At 39.8% G+C, this 19777-nt stretch overlaps 1 protein-coding gene across 9 annotated transcripts in view; it reads right to left on the bottom strand.

Moving 5' to 3' along the window:
- NEK11 (NIMA related kinase 11) overlaps positions 1-19777 on the bottom strand; it is a 280951-nt gene that overhangs the window by 161643 nt on the left and 99531 nt on the right. For 7 of the 9 annotated variants that reach the window (XM_043874531.1, XM_043874532.1, XM_043874534.1 and 4 more), the window contains 3 exons: positions 4511-4660; positions 4339-4417; positions 624-709 (listed from right to left, as the gene is read on the bottom strand). The exons of the other annotated variants lie outside the window; for them this stretch is intronic. In XM_043874531.1, the coding sequence (XP_043730466.1) occupies positions 624-709; positions 4339-4417; positions 4511-4660 (315 nt within the window). The remainder of the gene's footprint in view (positions 1-623; positions 710-4338; positions 4418-4510; positions 4661-19777) is intronic. 9 annotated transcript variants of the gene reach the window in all.

Below are 19777 nucleotides of genomic sequence, written 5' to 3'. Positions count from 1 at the left end.
GATTTGGTCTTCTCAGTGGTGCCCTCTGGAGTTGTGCAGTAACAGGCTGCACAGCGACACATGGCTATTCTGACATAAGCTAGTATTCTGGGCTCTTGTAAGTTATGGCACAGGAACTCTGAATCACGCAGGAGAGAGAAATATGAAACACACATTCTCTAGGTCTTATGTACATCTCAAGAAAGTAAATTTTGGCTTATTTTCAGTTGTCCCAAGATTCCACAGTGTCGACTTTTCAATAGATACTCTGCCAGTTCCTGCTAAACAAACAATATGTGATAGCCATTTATGCTTAATCTGAATGTTCATTAGCATAAACGTCACTAAATGCTTGAAAGATAAATTTCTTTATATACTTACAGTGCAACTGCAGAGCTACCCTGCAGATCTGTAAAGCTTTGTAGCTTTGTAGAGGTTTAAACTTTTATGGTTTCAATTTGCTACCACCTGGGGCAAAGGGATTTGAAACATCAAGTTACTGAAGCTCCTTAATTTCTTGGCAAGACTTAAGTGAATTCTAGGATACTACATGCAGTCAGCTTACCACTAATAGATTTTTTAAGATAAATGCATTTAACATTTATACTCAGTGGGCCTTTTTTTAAAATAAAGCAATTACTTACACAGCATTAATTATATAAGCTGCTTCCTCCTGACTATTCAAATTCTTGTCTTCCAGGGCCATTTCCGAATATCGACACATCAGGTCCTGAAAAAAGAACAGCCATAACACGCCTTAAAGAATCCTCTTCAGGGATGAAGAGGCATAAAATGACCAGGGGCCTTTTCTGATGTGTAATACTATTGACCGTGTCTGAGGCTTAAAATCAAACCGACCAGTAACATTTTTCCTTCTGTAAAGGGTTTAAAACATTACACAGCAGCTCCTGTGGGTCAGGCCCCTGCCTACCCCTCTCACCTCATATCGCTCTCTCACTTCCAGTCACCCAGATACAGACAGGCCTTTTCTCAGCTCCAAGAATACACAGCTTTCTCCCACCTCAGGGCTGTTAGTGGACAATGTCTTCACTCCCAGTGAAACCAAGCAGAAACCTGCGGGGCTCCTGGGCAAGAAAGTCTTTCTGTGTCACCTGTTTCTCGTTTATAGGGAACAGACTCAGCCTCCATGACCTTCCCTGATTCCAAAGGGCGGGTTCAAATAGTTGTTGATCAGGGAAGGGAGGGGATGCAGAGACAAGGGAGGAGTAGGCAAAAAACAACAGTGCAGCCTTAGGGCAGAGTCCTGGTCCCCCTCGAGGGGTGCGTATAACAGTATCTCTGAGCTCTTCTGCAGAACTAAAACCCTGAATAAATGGAAGATGTTAACTACTTGAGGAAGCATTCCTCATTCCACAGAGAAGGTCACAGACTGATAATCTCAGGGACCACAGAAGCTCATGAGGAGATCACTTGAGACCAGACTAAAGGAGTAAAGGCCCTGCACACACCCTGACCTTATCAGTAACCCCACCCTTGAACCATTGCTATAAAGTGAAAAGTGAAAGTGAAGTCACTCAGTCGCGTCTGACTCTTTGTGGCCCAGTGGACTGTAGCCTACCAGGCTCCTCTAACCATGGGATTTTCCAGGCAGGAATACTGGAGTGGGTTGCTATTTCCTTCTCCAGGAGATCTTCCCTACCCAGGAATTGAACCCGGGTCTTCCGCATTGTAGGCAGACGCTTTAGTGTTTGAGCCACCAGGACCCCTGCATTGGAACACACAGTTTTGAGGGCATGAGCCCACTGTGTCCCCTTTTGTCTGACAAAGCAATAAAGCTATTCTTCTCTACCTCACCCAGAACTCTTGTCTCCAACAGTTGGTTCAGCACTGGTGCACACAGGCCAAGTTTCAGCATCACCAGGGCCAGGACTAGGGTGAGAGGGCACTCACTTCTCAGGTGCAAATTTAAGGGGCACAAGAAACTCAGTAACTAAGATAAATAGTATTTTAATACAATAATATTTTTAAAATTAATGACAAAAAGCCTTGGAGAATACAATATCAAACCCAGTCCTAAACTTACAGCATTCCATCTCACTTTCTTTTCAAGCTGACCTTAGGTCTACTTGCCAGCAAAACCAATTTACTGACAGCAGATTGTGGTGCAGGAAAGTACAGTGTTTATGGCAGGGTGCCAAGAAAGGAGAATGGGCACCTAATATTCAAAAGACCCAAACTCCCTGATAGCTTTCAGGGAAGGGTTTGTTTTCTTTCCAAACTTTAAACTTTTTATTTGTGTACTGGCCTATAACTGATTAACAATGTTGTGGGAGCTTCAGGTGAACAGAGGAGGGACTCAGCCACACACATACATGCATCCATTCTCCCCCAGACCCCACCCCCATCCACTCTGGCACATCACTTTGAGTAGAGTTCCATGTGCTAAACAATAGGTCCTTGTTGGTTATCCATTTTGAATATAGCAGTGTGAATATGACTTTAGGGAAAGTTTTTTAAAGGCAACATTTAGGGTGAGGGTTGCAGCTCACAGACTTTCTTAGGACTGGTAGGTGGTGAGGTGACAGGTAGGGTGGTGTTTTGGAAATCTTAATCATCAACCAGTCTGAGGTCTATGTACTAGTGGGCATCATATAGTCACCACCTGGGTAGGGGGTCTTAGTTTCTGCAGAACAACTCAAAGGTATGCAACAGGTCATTATATATATCCCTTGGGGGAAGACCTAGGATTCATGGAACTATTGTTTAGACTATCTTACTTTTCTTGCTTGACTGCTTTTCTTTTGTTTCTGCATTCCCTCATTTTTCTAATTAGTAACAGTTTGAGTCTGCATTTTGGAACTCAGGGAAGAGCTAGTGAGACTGAAAAGCCTTTTTCTACAGTAACAGCGGACACGGAGGGACTTTCATCCCTGGGAAAGCTCTGCAGTTTCATCCCTGCTTCATTTTAGCTTCACCTCAATCCGAGCCTTGTTGGATCCTGTCCTTGAACTTTAGGTACTTTGTTACTATGGATTTTTAATTAGCATCACTTTGGATTTTTTAAACATTGCATCACAACACAGTTTATCTTGATTACTGAGTTCTTGGCATCCTCTTTAATTTTGCACCAGGGCAAATGCCTCACTTGTCTCACCCTATTCCCAGGGAATCTATTGGATACCTTGCGAATTGTTTGTTTGTCGGCTCACATACCCTTCATTGTGGTTTTGATCACAATAGCCAGCCTCTTCTCAGAAGTCTGCCCTCAGACAAGAGGACAGCTATGTTCAGGGAGAGCTACAAGCATCAGGGAGCTCCTATCACCTCTCCGTCCTGTCATGCTCATCCCACATCTTTAGGGGTTCCTCCTCCAGGGAATATCACCTAAGTCAGGGCTTTATAGCACCCACTCCATGTGATCCCAACATTCTCATTCAGGCTTTCTGTAGGGCTGGCTGCTTCTCACTGTCTCACTGATGTTGCAATGTCAACCTGCTCCTTCTCTGACCAACAAAGTCCTCCCTTTACTGTATTTCACAGCATCCTGTTTTCTTTCTTCCTAGTGCTTCTGATAGTTTACAATAATTTTTTTTACTTGCTTACTTTTTCTTGGTTATTGGATCCTCTTACTAGCAGTCAAGCTTCAAAGGACAAAAGCCATATCTGTGCCTGTCATTTAACCAACCTCCCCCCAGGCCTGGAGTGTCAGCAGTGCTGGGTGCTCAACTAACAACTGCACATCAAGTCAGCATCCCTGCTTCCTGTGAAAAGGTGTGTCCATTTGTGAAGGTGAATGACTGCTTTGTGGGTCCACTTAAAATTATTCACAAAATTAAAGGAAATCTGCCTGAGGGATTTGGATTGTAAAAGCCTATGAAATCTAAAACAAACAAACAAAAACAAAACCTCCTGAGAGGATATCATTTTCTGTTCTTACCATTGAAGGCAGATTCTCTACATCAGAATGTCTAATCTACAGGAAAACAAAATAAACTCAGCTAAGCAATAAAAAGTATTATTAGGATACAAAATAAAGGAGCAGAATAATAAAGGCCTAATGAAACCTCCAGATTTTGCATCATTAGTAGTACATTGTTATACTAGCAGGAATATACTTATGAAGTAACAAGGAAAGATTTGTGAGTCAAGAGTTCTAAGGGCGGATGTTGCTGTTAGGGAGAAAATGACAATTCTAACTTCTCATATCTGGGGCATCAGGGAACTGGAGCTCACACACCTTCTTTGGCAAAGAGACTGACTACTAACAATCTCCCCCAGCTTTTAAAAAACTTCTTGTTTCTCCTTTCTGCCTGATTCTTTAATGCAGCACATCTTCAAGTCCTAGAAGATATATAAATGCTAATATGTACTTCCCAATATCCCTTTCATTTTAAATACCTGTAGTTGTTCATCAATGTAAGGAAGTTTTAGAATTTCTATTGCAGATGGTCTCAATGAAGGACTCTTGTTCAACATGCTGCAATGTTTAAAAAGAAGATTATTTTTCAAATGAACTAAAATGTAAGTACAATTTAACATTGTTTATGCAGCAATACATTTCTTTCCGTACCTTTCCATAATAGCATTCAGCTGTCTTGGGTATCTCTCAGGGAGAGAAGGAGTGTCTCCTTCAACAATTTTTAAAACAATGGATAAGAAATTGGAGCCAGTGAATGCATGATTCATGCAGCACATCTCATACAAAATGCATGCCAGGGACCTAAAGACACAATCAAAGAATCTGAATGAGGAATAAATGTCCTCTTTTAAATTTGATCATCATACAAAATACAAAACCTCAGATGATCTAGGGCACTGGATGTGAGGCACTAACATACACTTTGTTTTCTACTTAAATACATGTTTATTTTTAAAAAAAAAAAAAGGAAAAAAATGAAAGAAGAAAGCACAAAATGTAAGTCTAAATGAACACCTTTTGTCAGAGGAGAGCAAACAATCCAACAGGAATATGCCTACACAGCGTAGGGACTCAATAAATATTTGATAAAGGTAGTAAGGAATCTTTGAATTAACCTCTTCGAAGGAAAACTAAAATGCAGATAAATACTGTCTTCCTAAGGCAGTTCAGTTAGTGTTATATATGCAAAATGAAATTTAAATTTATTAGCCTAGCCTTCCCTCTAATGTGTGCCCAAGAATTTTGAAAAGGAAGCCGGCATCTTTATTAGTTTTCTAAATAGAATCCATTTGCAAATAGGGTGGGAGAGTGGTTGCCTGCAGCTCATATTAATGTGCATAAATTCTCCCTTTAGAGTATGAAACAGAATATTAAGGTTCTAGATCAGTCCAACACTAACTTGTAATAACTATGAAAATCATTCATCTCTAAACCAGTAGAAAAATATTTTAAATAATCTACATCATTAAGAAAACTAAGGGGAAATTTCTGAACTTAGTGTTAAGAAAGAACTTTTCTCCTGAATAATGGGTTAATTTTACCTTCTGGGTATTTTGAATTATATAACTAGCCAGGTCTCGCTTTTCTTATTAGTTGTTTGAAAGATCAGAAATAAATTTGCCACTGACCTTGTGTAAGCTGTGTTTTATGTAACTTCAAACATAAAAGGCAAAGTATATACCAATACATACATACATGAATACCGTCTTTTTAACCATTTTGTGGGTGTTCAACAAAATGTGCATTTGTAAGAAAATCCTGGATGTATACACTGAAAATGTTTCTGTTCCTGTAAATAATAACACTAAATTTTTTTAAATGATTGGTACTTTACATATTACAAAGCACTTTCATACAGATCTCAACAGAGCCTCATAATTTCCCAGTGAAATAAAGCCATTAATATATTTCCCCCCTTTTAGACATGATGAAACTGGCTCAGGGAAGTTAAATGACTTGGTTTAAGTTAAACTGACTCTTAAGTATTTTTCTTTTCAAACCTGAGACTATTCCCATTATAGAACACTAGAAAGAAGGGGATGTCAGGAGAAATTACATGACATTGACTAGAACAGCAAGATCAATGTCAACTTAATAAATTATGAAAATTATTTGAAGCTCAATAAATTTTCATCTATCTGTAAGACTATTAAGTGGTAGTTGGTATAGAAGCACATATTTGGATTTCTAGACCCAGAAAAACAATTTCTTTCAAATAAAGGTGAAGTAAACACATTTTTTAGACAAAGAAAAACTGAGAATTCATGGCAACAGGAAAGCACTAAAACCCTAAAAGGGAGTTCTTCCAACAGATGGACAGTGATCCCAGACAGAAATAAGGAATGAAAGAAGGAATGAAGAACACTGGAAAAAGTAATTTTTGAATATGTTTAATCAACACAAACTCGATAAAACAATATTAACTATCTTGTGGGATTTAAAATTACATAGAATAATGCTTTTGACAAAAATAATGCAAAATACAGAAGAGGGTAAATAGAGTTAAAGTATCATAAGATCCTAACGTTACTGGGAAAGTGGTAAAAGTAGTCATTTTTGTCGTCGTTTAGTCACTAAGTCATGATCGACTGACTCTTTGTGACCCTATGGACTGTAGCCCAACAGCCTCCTGCGTCCATGGGATTTTCCTGGCAAAAATATCGGAGTAGGTCGCCATTTCCTTCTCCAGGGGATCTTCCCAACTCAGGGATCGAACCCACGTCTCCTACATTAGTAGGCAAATTCTTTACCATTGAACCATCAGGGAAGCCCTGGTAATTTTTACTGCTGCTGCTGCTAAGTCGCTTCAGTCGTGTCGGACTCTGTGCGACTCCATAGACGGCAGACCACCAGGCTCTCCCATCCCTGGGATTCTCCAGGCAAGAACACTGGAGTGGGGTGCCATATCCTTCTCCAATGTGTGAAAGTGAAAAGTGAAAGTGGAGTCACTCAGTCGTCTCCGACTGGTAGCGACCGATGGACTGCAGCCCACCAGGCTCCTCCGTCCATGGGATTCTCCAGGCAAGAGTTGCTAGAGTGGGGTGCCATTGCCTTCTCCAGGTAATTTTTACTAAATTGTAGTAAATCAAGATTCTTTATCGTCTGAGCCACCAGGGAAGCCAAGTCAAGAATGCACATTGTAACTGCTAGAGTTACCACCAGAAGAAAGGTAAAACAACGTATAACTGACTTGTGTAAAACTAACCAGTTACTAGAGAGGAAAAAAATCAAACAATAAAAATTCAAATTAAAACCAAAAAAACAAGAAAGGACAAAAGAACATAAAACAAGTGAGATGTGAAGATTAAAAAGAAGACAAACTGTCATTAAGCATTTCAACATGATTATGTACATCCACAAGGTCAAAAGACACTACAAACTACTAGAATTAACAATTGAATTTAGCAAGGCTGTTGGATACAAAGGTCATTTCTATAAGCCTGCAACAAACAAATTTTAAAAACAAAATTTTAAATGTCATTTACATTAACATCACAAAATGTCAAATATGTAGGAATAAATTAAACACAACATGTGCAAGACCCTTCACTATAGCCTTAGTAATCTGCTGAGATAAATTAAAGATCTTAAAAAAAAAAAAAAAAAAACCTAGGGAGGGATAGATTCACACTCTTAGATTGGGACATTCAATATTCTGAAGATATCAATTTTTCCCAGAATGCTCTATAGATCTAATGCAATATAAATCCAAATCCTAGCAGACTTTTTTTGTAGCTGACTCTAAAGTTTACATGGAATTACAAAAGTAAAAGGGTAGCCAAGGCAACTGAAGATGAACAAGCTGGAGGTTCTGTATTACCAAACAGCAAGATTATCATGAAGTTGCATTTCTTATGAAAGTATGATACTGGTGAGGAAGAAAAAAATATAGCAGTGGAACAAACTACATATCAAAAACAGATCTGCACATAGTCAACTAGTTGACTAATCCAAAGATAAACTGCACTGTGGTAGAGGGAAAGACGATCTTTTTAATAAACTATGCTAGGACAACTGAACATCCATATGGAAAATATTACATACGAATGCCTCTCTCACATCATATCCAAGCACAAAAACCAATTAAAGGTGGGACTAAATGAAAATAGTCAGAAAATTTTAAGAGAAAACAGGTAAATATCTGCCTAATCAGGTAAATACACCTGATCTTGGTGTAAGCAAAGATTTTTTTTAAGTAAAATGCAAAAAGCGTGAACAATAAAGTTAGGGACTGATAAATGGACTTCATTAAAATTATAAACATATATTCACAAAGTCAAATCTGGGTTTCATGAAGACATAATTCTACCTGAGTCATACTTGACAAATGTATTGCGGTTATAAGAAGATGTGGAACTATCTGGCTAGATAGACCATGGAACAATTAGATTTAGAGGACAACTCAGTAATCAATTTTGATGCAAAACTACTCTCTTTTTTTGGAAATCCTCTCAGCTACACTGAATGCTTGCTGCTTTCCATTTACCTATTTAATTTTGGTCTACTGATATTGGCTGTGCTGAAGCACATGGGGAAGACTTCATTTATCAGCCAGTAACTTGTGGAAAGGGACCTGCTATGGTCCCAGTGCACCTGTCTGGCATGGGAGCCGGTAAATGAAATACGAGACAATATGATTGTAGAAACTTCGATGACATTTGGGGCAAAAGACTTTTTGATTATCCTGTACCAGCTTTATAATCTATGTACTATGTATACTTTTTATTCTAATAACTACACATATATGTAGCTATATGTCTATGTTTTAATTTTCTCCAGTTTCCAACCAGGCATATCTACATGAGAATAATTAAACTATCTCAAACTTATCACTTCTATCTTTTTTGAAGACTTTTCTCTTATTTGACTCCCAGGTCTTAAACATGGCAATGCAACAGCAGGGAAGGGTCAGGGGCCAGGAGATGAGTTGAAAAAAACAAGAGGTATATTTTACTTAGAAGTCTGCAACTTGCATTCCTTCCCCCACCCCCCACCCCTGCAAAATACAGCCAACTGTGAAGAAGTAAACAAATAAATCCCTGAGGGGGTGAATGTGGCAGTGAAAGGGAAGACTGGGATCAGGTGTATGAAGCAAATTATACCTGAATTCCATAAACTTGCCATCTGTCCAAATCGACCAGAACTGCCCAGAGGATTTCTGAAGCACAGATTGATAATGAATTGCAAATGTAACTCTGACTTTGTCTTGTCTTGAGATAACTAAATTTTACTCTTTGAAATTTGCCCTGATTCTGCAAAGAGGAGCTTACCCCACAGCGGTGCATGACTTCAGTGATGGAAATTTTATTGATCTTCTAGATAATATGTTTAAGCAAGGTATAAGCTTAGGGTATAAGCAAGGACTACCCTAACATATCCATCTGGAAAAAAGTATATATAATTTAAGCAGCTGAATAAGTAGAGTAACAGAAATTTAATACAAGTATAGCAGGTTTTGCTTTAAAATGCTTTAAAAACTTTTTAAATAAAAGTCTTTAGTGTAGTAATGTTGAAAATCAACATAAACTCAGTCAATATGATGAATGACTCTGGGGCTGCTAGAACAAATTTTAAGAAGTATATATTAATAACTACCATCTATTAAGGACCAGTCATATCCTAGAGTCTGTAGCGGTTCTTCCCAAGCTTTAATATGCATACAAACCTCCCAAGGAATTTGTTAGAATGCTAGTTCTGAGTATTTGGGGAGAAATGGTGGTTACATTGGGAGCATAGATTCTGTATCTTCCTTGAATCCTCATGTAAAACAGAGCAGCTAGGTAGCAAAACTAAAAACCAGGGCCAACATTTTCAACAAAGTTAGGTGACAAAGTGTCTCCTTGAGCCTCAAGGTGCAAGTATATGGAGACAAATCACAACTGCCACGTGACCTGCATAGTGTCAGCATCTGTGTGAGAAGAAGCCGAGTCAGCAGAGTAAGAGATTGAGAGACAAAACAATAGAAGACCCTCAACACAGTCAACAGGTACTCACTGGGAAGCACAGGGGGCCAATCTAAGAACAGCAGCTAAAACTCATAGGGGTTCTGCCCAATCCAAAATCAGAGTGAATGCAAGAAAAGCCCACGGTAAGGCCTATAGGAAGATCACAGGGGCGGAGGGGAAATAAAAGGGAAAGACTTTTTGATCTTTAGCTATTCTTGGGGTCATGGTCATAGACTCCACACAAACCATAAAGTCTGGGAAATAAACATGAATAGCATTCAAAGCTGGGTCGAGAGGTGGGTTGGCAACAATGATGAAAGTGTCTTTCCAATGCCAACTGTTACTCAGCCCCTCGCTGCACAGAGGCTGCTTGTGGCAGCAGCAGGCATTGCTCATGTGACATCATAAGAGACTTCACATATTGGAATCTAAAGAAGGGTACAAATGAACTTATTTACAAGAGAGAAGTAAAATTACAGATGTAGAAAACAAACACAGTTACAGCGGGTAAGGGGAGGAGGTATAAATTGAGATTTGGGGATCGACATATACATGCTACTATATATAAAACACATAATAATAAGAACCTCCTGTAAAACACAGGAAGCTCTGCCCAATGTTCTGTAATGACCCATATGGGAAAAGAATCTAAAAAAGAGTAGGTATATGTATATGTATAACCTAGACAGTGTATTAAAAAGCAGAAACATCACTTTGCTGACAAAAATCTATATAGTCAAAGCTATGGGTTTTCCAGTGGTCAAGGATGGATGCAAGAGTTGGACCATAAAGGCGGCTGAGCGCCGAAGAATTGATGCTTTTGAATTGTGGTGCTGGAAAAGACTCTTGAGAGTCCCCTGGACTGCAAGCGATCAAACTAGTCAATACTAAAGGAAATCAACCCTGAATATTCATTGGAAGGACTGATGCTGAAGCTGAAGTTCTAATACCTTGGTCACCTGATGCGAAGAGCTGACTCATTGGAAAAGACCCTGATGCTTGGAAAGATTGAAGGCAAAAGGAGAAGGGGGTGGCAGAGGATGATATGGTTAGATAGCATCACTGACTCAATGGACATGAATCTGAGCAAATTCCGGGAGATGGTGAAGGACAGAGGAGCCTGGCATGCTACAGTCCATGGGGTCGCTAAGAATCAGACATGACTTAGCAATGGAACAACAATGACAAAAATAACTGATTCACTTTGCTGCACACAAGAAACTAACATAACATTGTAAATCAACCATACTCCAATAAAATTCTTTTTTAAAAAAGATACTTTACACTTTGAGTGAATGGTTGTGTTCTAATGGCTTTCATCATCTTTGATAGTCTCCGGAGGCTCTTTTAAGATGGCCTTAGCCTTAGGACTTCCTGGTGGTTCAGTGGTTAGGAATCTGCCTTGCAATGCAGGGGGGATGCAGGTCCCATCCTTGGTCAGGAAACTCAAATCCCACATGTCACACAGCAACTAAGCCCTCCTGCCTCAACTAGAGAATAATCCATGCACAGAAATGAAAGATCTTGCACGCCCCTGCACTTTCTCCAAGCACTAGACAGGCTCGTTTCAGACCAGGACGCAGCCTGGGTCCTGGACCTGGGACACTGGCGCAGGAGCAGAGCAGGCTTGTAACCTGGAGCAGAGGCTCAGGTCACCTACGGTTCTCATGTAATGTGAAGAAGAGATACATTTTATAAGTACCTCTGAGATTTTTGGAGCTCTTTGCTATTTCAGCAAAACCAATTTGTACACCATCCCCTCATGTAACAGTCTTCAGCAGCTTCTCATCCCACAGAAGCTAAAGACCAAGGTCCTCCCTATGGTCATTCACCACATGAACCCTGACTGGCTCCTCAGCCACGTGGATTTATTGCACATCCCCTCACACACACACACACACACACACACACACACACTTTGTCCTCAGCTAGTCAGAGGACACTGAGCAAAGCTTTGGAAGGACTACACGTCCATGCCCTTATAGTGCTCCCAGGGGCTTTTAGGAGTCAGAGAAGGCCCAGGTCACTTGCAACTACTTCCAAACTCTCAGTATATTTTGAAAATGGAAAAACACCAAAATAGACTTTGAAAAATTAGATTTTGAAAATTTTACATCTAATAAATTAACACTGCAGCCTACTTCCATGCACGTCCACCCCTCCTCCCCCAGTGGACACCCCCCTCCTTCAGTCATGGGCACTGGATCTTTCTGCCTGAAAGGCATTTTGCCAGACTTTTCTCTATCCTTCCCATCCTAAGCAGCATCATCCACTCTCTGAGACTGAGGATGCTCTGCACCCTCACCCTGGCTCACCCCTTTTACATCAGAGCCTTGTGCATATGGCAATTTATGCCTGCCAATCTTTTGAAGACAAAGTCTAGAACTTTCATGTTTATCTTGATCTTTCTTTCTTTCTGTGAACACCTCATGGGCAAGAGAGAGTGAGGCTAAGGGAGCTGGACATCCTGGTAAACTGGCTTCTGGATAGAAAGGGAAGCCTTAACTTGAAGCATTTATTGGTTTCTGTGAGGTTGAGAAGAGATGTGGATAGTGGAGTCTTGTGAGCTGGTCTGAGTGGGCTCCTGCACACCACTGAATTGTGGGAGATGGCCAGATGGTGCTGGAGTGAGAAGGTGGTCCAAGGCTGGGATGAGCAGGAGAAGAGAGGTCAGGAAGAATGGAGGGCGGGTCTGAGGCACAAAAAGAAGCTGCCGATGAAGTTTCTCAGCTGAGGCCCAGGTTCTTGGGCTCCATCCATCAAATGCACCTGCAGGCAGAGTACCAGACTGCCATGCTGGCACAAGCCACTTCTCTTAAGTCATTTCTTAAACTTCTTAAATAAAGAAAATGAATAGTGTCAGCTTGTTAGAATGGAGATCCTGACCAGGAGTTGAGTCTCAACTCTGCTTTACTGTCCTCCTGACAAAGCCTATTCTAGTCACCACTAAAAATAATAAATAATAAAGCACCTCATAACCTAGTGCCTTCAAACAACAATAGTAATTCTGCTCATGGATCTATTCTCTCAGAAATTGACAAAGACAGCTTGAATCTTCTTTCCACGGCATTTTCTGGGCAAGCTCAGTTGAGGTTGGAAGATCCATTTCCAAGTCACTCACTTGACTGGCTGATAGGTGTTGGCCATCATTTAGAAGCTCGGCCAGGGCTAAAGGCCAGAGGCTTTGATTCCTTACATTAGACTCCCAATGTGCCATACACAGGCTTTCTCACAGCACAGCAGCTGAATTCCAAGAGCAAGGATCTCAAGAGAATCAGACAGAAGCAGTGTCATCTTCTGTGACTCAGACTCAGAAGTCACATAATATCAGTTCTTCCATAATCACAGTCAATAAATCCCTTTATTCACTTAGCGAATAAACAAGCAAATAAAAAGCCCCAGAGAAGAGGGAGTGAGAAGAATTGCTACAACATATTATCTAAAACATCCAGTTTTCCTGAAGAATTTCCTGTGTATCCACTTCCATCCCTTTTAAACTCTTGGTGGCAAGATCCGCCATAACACAGCAATGAGCAGAGATGTGTTCGGTCACTCTTATATGCCTTGCTGACAGGAGAAATTGTGCCTTGGATAACTATACTTTCCTGTAGCTTCCACTCATGTAGTCCTTGGCCAGCTCAAACAAGCTAAGGTGCGTTGCTGAGTGGATTAAGAAACCACAAGCAAGGGGAACCACTGATGTCTCTGAATTTTTAAGGCTAAGAATTTAAAGTTGTTGATCTAAATGGAAAACTCTGATACTTTCCTTGTTGTTTTTACAAACGAATTCCAGTCATTCTGAAGCATTTTTCAGGGTAGGCTATTGGAACCATTCCAACTTGTGTGTCAACAATCTTCTTGAAGTTGAGCTAGACCAGAAGTTTCATATCCACATTGTAACTCAAGTCCTTAGGAGTGACTGGCGTGAATCCTTGTATTTCATTGCTTTAATTCACACTTTTTTGGTTTACTAGTAAATTGAACTTCTCTTCACCAAGTGGAGTTTTAAAGTCCTTTTCTGGCAACTTCCTACCCATATCCTTTGTTGATTTTAAAAGTAGGAACTCCTTAGCTCTGCCATTATGCTGTTGCTGTTGTCTCAGTAGCTCATTTGTAAGAATTTTTGGATATGCTAGACTTTGACATTGCCTTATAGATATGTCTCAAAAACTTACTGTATGCGTCATACATACTCTAATATATGTCTGAAAGTTCTTTATTTCTGTCACTAGGAGGTGAAGCTTAACTCCCCTCCTGTTATGTGTGGGCTGGACTTAGTGACTCTCTTCTAATAAATAGAGTATAGAAAGTAGAATAGAAATGGAAAAGCAATAACTTGAAGGTGGAGAAAACTGGCAGATATCAATTAACCTAGTGACCAAAGCTGATGTCACCAGTATTAAGTCATGCTGACATCATACGTCTCCTGATAAATTGTGATGAGACAGACACATCACTTTTATGGTATTCTTACAAAAACTGGTTTGTCCCCCAATTTCCCCCCAAACCCCATTGAATCAGGAGAAAACACTGGCCAAATCCAAACTGAATAACTTTTTACAAAATACCTGACCAATATTCTTCAAAACCACCAGGAGCAACAAGGACATGTCTGATAAACTTAAAAGTTTGATAAACAGGAAATGATTGAGTGCAATGTGGAATCTTGGGACATCAGTGAAAAAAATGACTTACATTCAAATGAAGTTTAGTTGATAGTAATGTATCAATGTTAATTTCTTAGTATTGATAAATGCATAATAATTACATAAGATAACACTGTGTGTATGTGTGCAATCAGTCATGTCTGACTCTTTGCAACCCCATGGACAGTATCCCACCAGGCTCCTCTGTCCATGGAATGTTCCAGGCAAGAATACTAGAGTGGGTTGCCATTTCCTCCTGCAGGGGATCTTCCTGACCCAGGGACTGAACCCGAGTCTCTTGCATCTCCTGTGTCTGCAGCTGGATTCTTTACCACTGTACTACCTGGTAAGCCCCAAGATAACACTAGGAATACAAATTTTAGAATTTTTGTTCTATTATGTGAAAAATACCATCAAAATTTTGATAGCAATTGCACTGAATCTGTAGACTGCTTTGAGTAGGATGGGCATTTTAAGATTATTCTTTTCCAATCCATGAGCACAAAATATCTTTCTATTTCTCTTCAACTTCTTTCATTAACATCGTAGTTCCCAGTGTATAGGTCTTTCACTCCTTGGTTAATAAAAATGTGGGCATCATTGTCTTGTTCCTGATCATAAAGGAAAATCTTTCAGCTTTCCACGATTGTGTATGAACACAATGTTAGCTGTGGACCTGTCATATAGCCCTTTATTATGTTGAAGTATGGTCCCGCTATACTCATTGTGTTGAGTGATTTTATCAGAAATGAATGTTGAATTTTGTCAAGTGCATTTTTCTGCATCTATTGAGATGATCATATGATTTTTATCCTTAGTTTGGAAATGCAGTGTTCACATTGACTGATATGTGGTTATTGAACTATTCTTGCAAACCTAGAATAAATCCCAGTTGATCACGAATAAAAATAAATTTAAAAAATGAAAATGCCCAGTTTTCACCAGTTATGAAACATGCAAAGAAATAGAAAAGAATGGTCATACAGGAGGAAAACAGCAGGCAAGATGAACTACCCAACAGAGCCCAGATGTCAGACTTAACACACAAGGATTTCCAAGTATCCATTTCATATATGTTCAGTGAACTAAAGGAAACAGTACTTAAAGGAATAAAGTATAAAATGTCATATTAAATGGAGATTATCAGTTCAGTTAGTTCACTCGCTCAGTCACGTCCGACCCTTGCCAACTCCATGCACCACAGCATGCCAGGCTTCCTTGTCCATCACCAACTCCCAAAGCTTGCTCAAACTCAGGTCCATCAAGTCAGTGATGCCATCCAACCATCTCATCCTCTGTCTTCCCCTTCTCTTCCACCTTCAATCTTTCCTAGCATTAGGGACTTTACTAATAAGTCGGCTCTTTGCATCAGGTGGCCAAAGTATTGGAGTTTCAGCTTCAGCATCAGTCCTTCCAATGAATATTCAGGACTAATTTCCTTTAGGATTGACTGGTTGGGCCTCCTTGCAGTCCAAGGGACTCTCAAGAGTCTTCTCCAACACCACAGTTCAAAAGCATCAGTTCTTCGGCACTCAGCTTTCTTTATGGTCCAATTATCACATGCATATAAGACTACTGGAAAAACCTTAGCTTTCACTAGATGGACGTTTGTCGGCAAAGTAATGTCTCTGCTTTTTAATATGCTGTCTAGGTTAGTCACAGGTCTTCTTCCAAGGAGCAAGTGTCTTTTAATTTCATGGCTGCAATCACCATCTGCAGTGATTTTGGAGCCCAGAAAAATAAAGTCTGACACTGTTTCCACTGTTTCCCCATCTATTTGCCATGAAGTGATGGGACCAGATGCCATGATCTTAGTTTTCTGAATGTTGAGCTTTAAGTCAACTTTTTCACTCTCTTCTTTCACTTTCATCAAGAGGCTCTTTAGTTATTCTTCACCTTCTGCCATAAGGGTGGTGTCATCTGCATATCTGAGGTTATTGATATTTCTCCCGGCAGTCTTGATTCCAGCTTGTGCTTCCTCCAGCCCAGCGTCTCTCATGATGTACTCTGCATATAAGTTAAATAAGCAGAGTGACAATATACAGTCTTGACATATTCCTTTTCCTATTTGGAACCAGTCTGTTGTTCCATGTCCAGTTCTAACTGTTGCTTCCTGATCTACATACAGGTTTCTCAAGAGGAAGGTCAGGTGGTCTGGTATTCCCATCTCTTTCAGAATTTTCCACAGTTTATTGTGATCCACACAGTCAAAGGCTTTGGCATAGTCAATAAAGCAGAAATAGATGTTTTTCTGGAATTCTCTTGCTTTTTTGATGATACAGAGGATGTTGGCAATTTGATCTCTGGTTCCTCTGCCTTTTCGAAAACCAGCTTGAACATCTGGAAGTTCACGGTTCACATATTGCTGAAGCCTGGCTTGGAGAATTTTGAGCCATACTCTACTAGCGTGTGAGATGAATGCAATTGTGTGGTAGTTTAAGCATTCTTTGGCATTGCCTTTCTTTGGGATTGGAATGAAAACTGACCATTTCCAGTCATATGGCCACTGTTGAGTTTTCCAAATTTGCTGGCATATTGAGTGCAGCATTTTCACAGCGTCATCTTTCAGGATTCGAAATAGCTCAACTGGAATTCCATCACCTCCACTAGCTTTGTTCATAGTGATGCTTTCTAAGACCCACCTGACTTCATATTCCAGGATGTCTGGCTCTAGGTGAGTGATCACACCATTGCTATTATCTGGGGCATGAAGATCTTTTTTGTACAGTTCTTCTGTGTATTCTTGCCACCTCTTCTTAATATCTTCTGCTTCTGTTAGGTCCCTACCATTTCTGTCCTTTATTGAGCCCATCTTTGCATGAAATATTCCCTTGGTATCTCTGATTTTCTTGAAGAGATCTCTAGTCTTTCCCATTCTGTTGTTTTCCTCTATTTCTTTGCATTGATCACTGATAGTTTCAGGTGAACAGCTAAGGGACTCAGCCATACATATGCATGAATCCAATCTGAAATAAGTTCATATACATGTCCAAGAATCCTAACTAACCCCAGGCAGGATAAATGCAAAGCCATATTGAGATTCATCAGGGTAAAAATGCAGAAAGAAAAAGAAAACATCTTCAGAGAAATCATTAAGGCCTTGATTGAGAAAACTATTATATTCAGGGATAGACTAATATGCAAACATCTAGATGATACATAGATATATTTTGTTGATACAGAGCAACAATTTGCTGAGTGAGAAAAAGCAGGTTATAAAATTATACAGTGTGATTTTTTATTTTTTGTAGGAACAAATACACTTAGATAGGTACTATATGAAGCACTTAGCACATTAAATGTCAATCACAGAGAAAGCACTCTACAGAGGGTAGCTATTCCTGGTTCTTTTGTTGCTGTTGTATTAAGCTCTTTAAAAAAATCCACCAGGCTAGACTGACATTATCTGCACAATTTGTATCAGTCATTGCATGCTCATCATTGAAAAAACATATTAATACTCAAATTTACTGCCTCTAACTGAAGTGTTCCCCTACTCAGCCTTTGCTGAGTAAACCAAATGGTGTGCTTACTCCCCAAGAAGGAACATTCCCCAAGAAGGTGAAGCTGCCCAACAACCTGCTCGGAACCCAAACAAGAAGTGACCAGACCACAACAGGTGAGCAAAATGGGCTCTCTGCCCCAGAGCTTCCTCCCAGAGAGGCAGTTGATGGTGCTGCTGGCTGCCAGTCACTTGGAGGCCCACACCAGCTACAGAATGTGCTATCAGGTTTGCCTATTGCTCCCTTTCCTAAATCCTCCCTCCCCACTTCCCCTGGTCACTATAGGAATGCTCTTCTGGGAAGATACTTAGTCTTGACTGGGCAGACAGGTGTTGGTTCCTCTCTATCATCTTCCGTCTGAAGCTAAGCTAAGCCTTGCCTATTTCTGTCCGAGATCACTACAGCCTGACTCTAATGTTGAGTGTAAACTAGACTCCTCCAGTGTCCTCCACCCAGTCAACTATCAGATCAGACCCCTGAACAAAACTTTGAGAGTACCCCATTATGCTCTGACACACCTACATCCCTACAATCATAACCTCCATTTAAATTACCCAAAGAATGTATGGCTATCTGGTTGACCACTCACAACATGACAAATAAGGCCAACAATGGATAGTTTGTTTCCTTTCTGCTTAATTATAGTACCCTTATTCCAATTGTATGATCATTGTCCTTCAATTGTTTCTCCTACAAAAACAACACATTCTAATGGCTTCCCTGGTGACTCAGCAGTAAAGAATCTGCCTGCAATGTAGGAGATGTGGGTTCAATCCTGGGTCAGGAAGATCCCCTGGAAAAGGAAATGTCAGCCCTTTCCAGTATTCTTGCCTGGAAAATCCCATGGAGAGAGGGGCCTAATGGGCTATAGTCCATGGGGGTTGCAAGAGTTGGACACAATTTAGCAACTAAACTGCTACCACTATCCATGAAGTGAAGTGAAGTCGCTCAGTCTTGTCTGACTCTTTGTGACCCCATTGACTGTAGCTTATAAGGCTCCTCTGTCCATGGAGTTTTCCAGGCAAGAGCACTGGAATGGGTTGCCATTTCCTTCTCCAACCACTATCCATAGTTTAAACCAATTTAAAGAGCTAGTCTAGGAACCCAACTCATATATATTTTTCCTGTGGGGGAAAAATGTTCAGCAATAGCTTATACAAATCAGTCATATTCAAAGTATTGCCCTCGGTGAACCTAATTATCCTAACTTTCTAAATAACTGTTCATAAACTTTTATAACCTGACTCACTTTTAAGAAAGAGACTTCCTGTACTTGATGGCTGTAAATAAATGAATCCCAAAAGGTTTAGGCAGATTGTAGAAGAAAGATAATGTTACATATGGGCAAACATTAACAAATGAAAATAATAGCATTATATTAATAACAATTCTTTAAGCATTATAAATAAATATGTACAGTCATTAGCATTGACTCTAAACACCTGTCAATTATTCATAAGTGTTTCCAATCCTAAGAAAATATCCCACAGTAAACAGATGCTACAAACTGAGATTCAGTGGAAAAATTCTCAACCTTATTCAATCTAAATTTTCTAGGAGTGTCTCCCAAGGATTACTCATCACCCTTTATATCCTTCACTATAATTTATAATTCTCTGTTATTCTTTACACTTTAGGTTTAGCAATAGACATTTCATTACTAGATAAGCCCATCTGATTCAGATACAACCAAGGTAATTAATAACTCATAATATGGTGGTTATTTGAGGTCAGGATGATGATGAATCCTTAGCTAGAATTTGCTGAGTAGTTAGTAATCTTTGCAAGGAGAGTTGACCTTCTCCTACATTTCTATATTTGGGA

This window comes from Cervus elaphus, chromosome 19 (genome assembly GCF_910594005.1).
Source record: "Cervus elaphus chromosome 19, mCerEla1.1, whole genome shotgun sequence".
Taxonomy (NCBI): domain Eukaryota; kingdom Metazoa; phylum Chordata; class Mammalia; order Artiodactyla; family Cervidae; genus Cervus; species Cervus elaphus.
The sequence above is the reverse complement of the archived record's forward strand: the minus strand, read 5'-3'. Positions and strand labels throughout refer to the sequence as shown.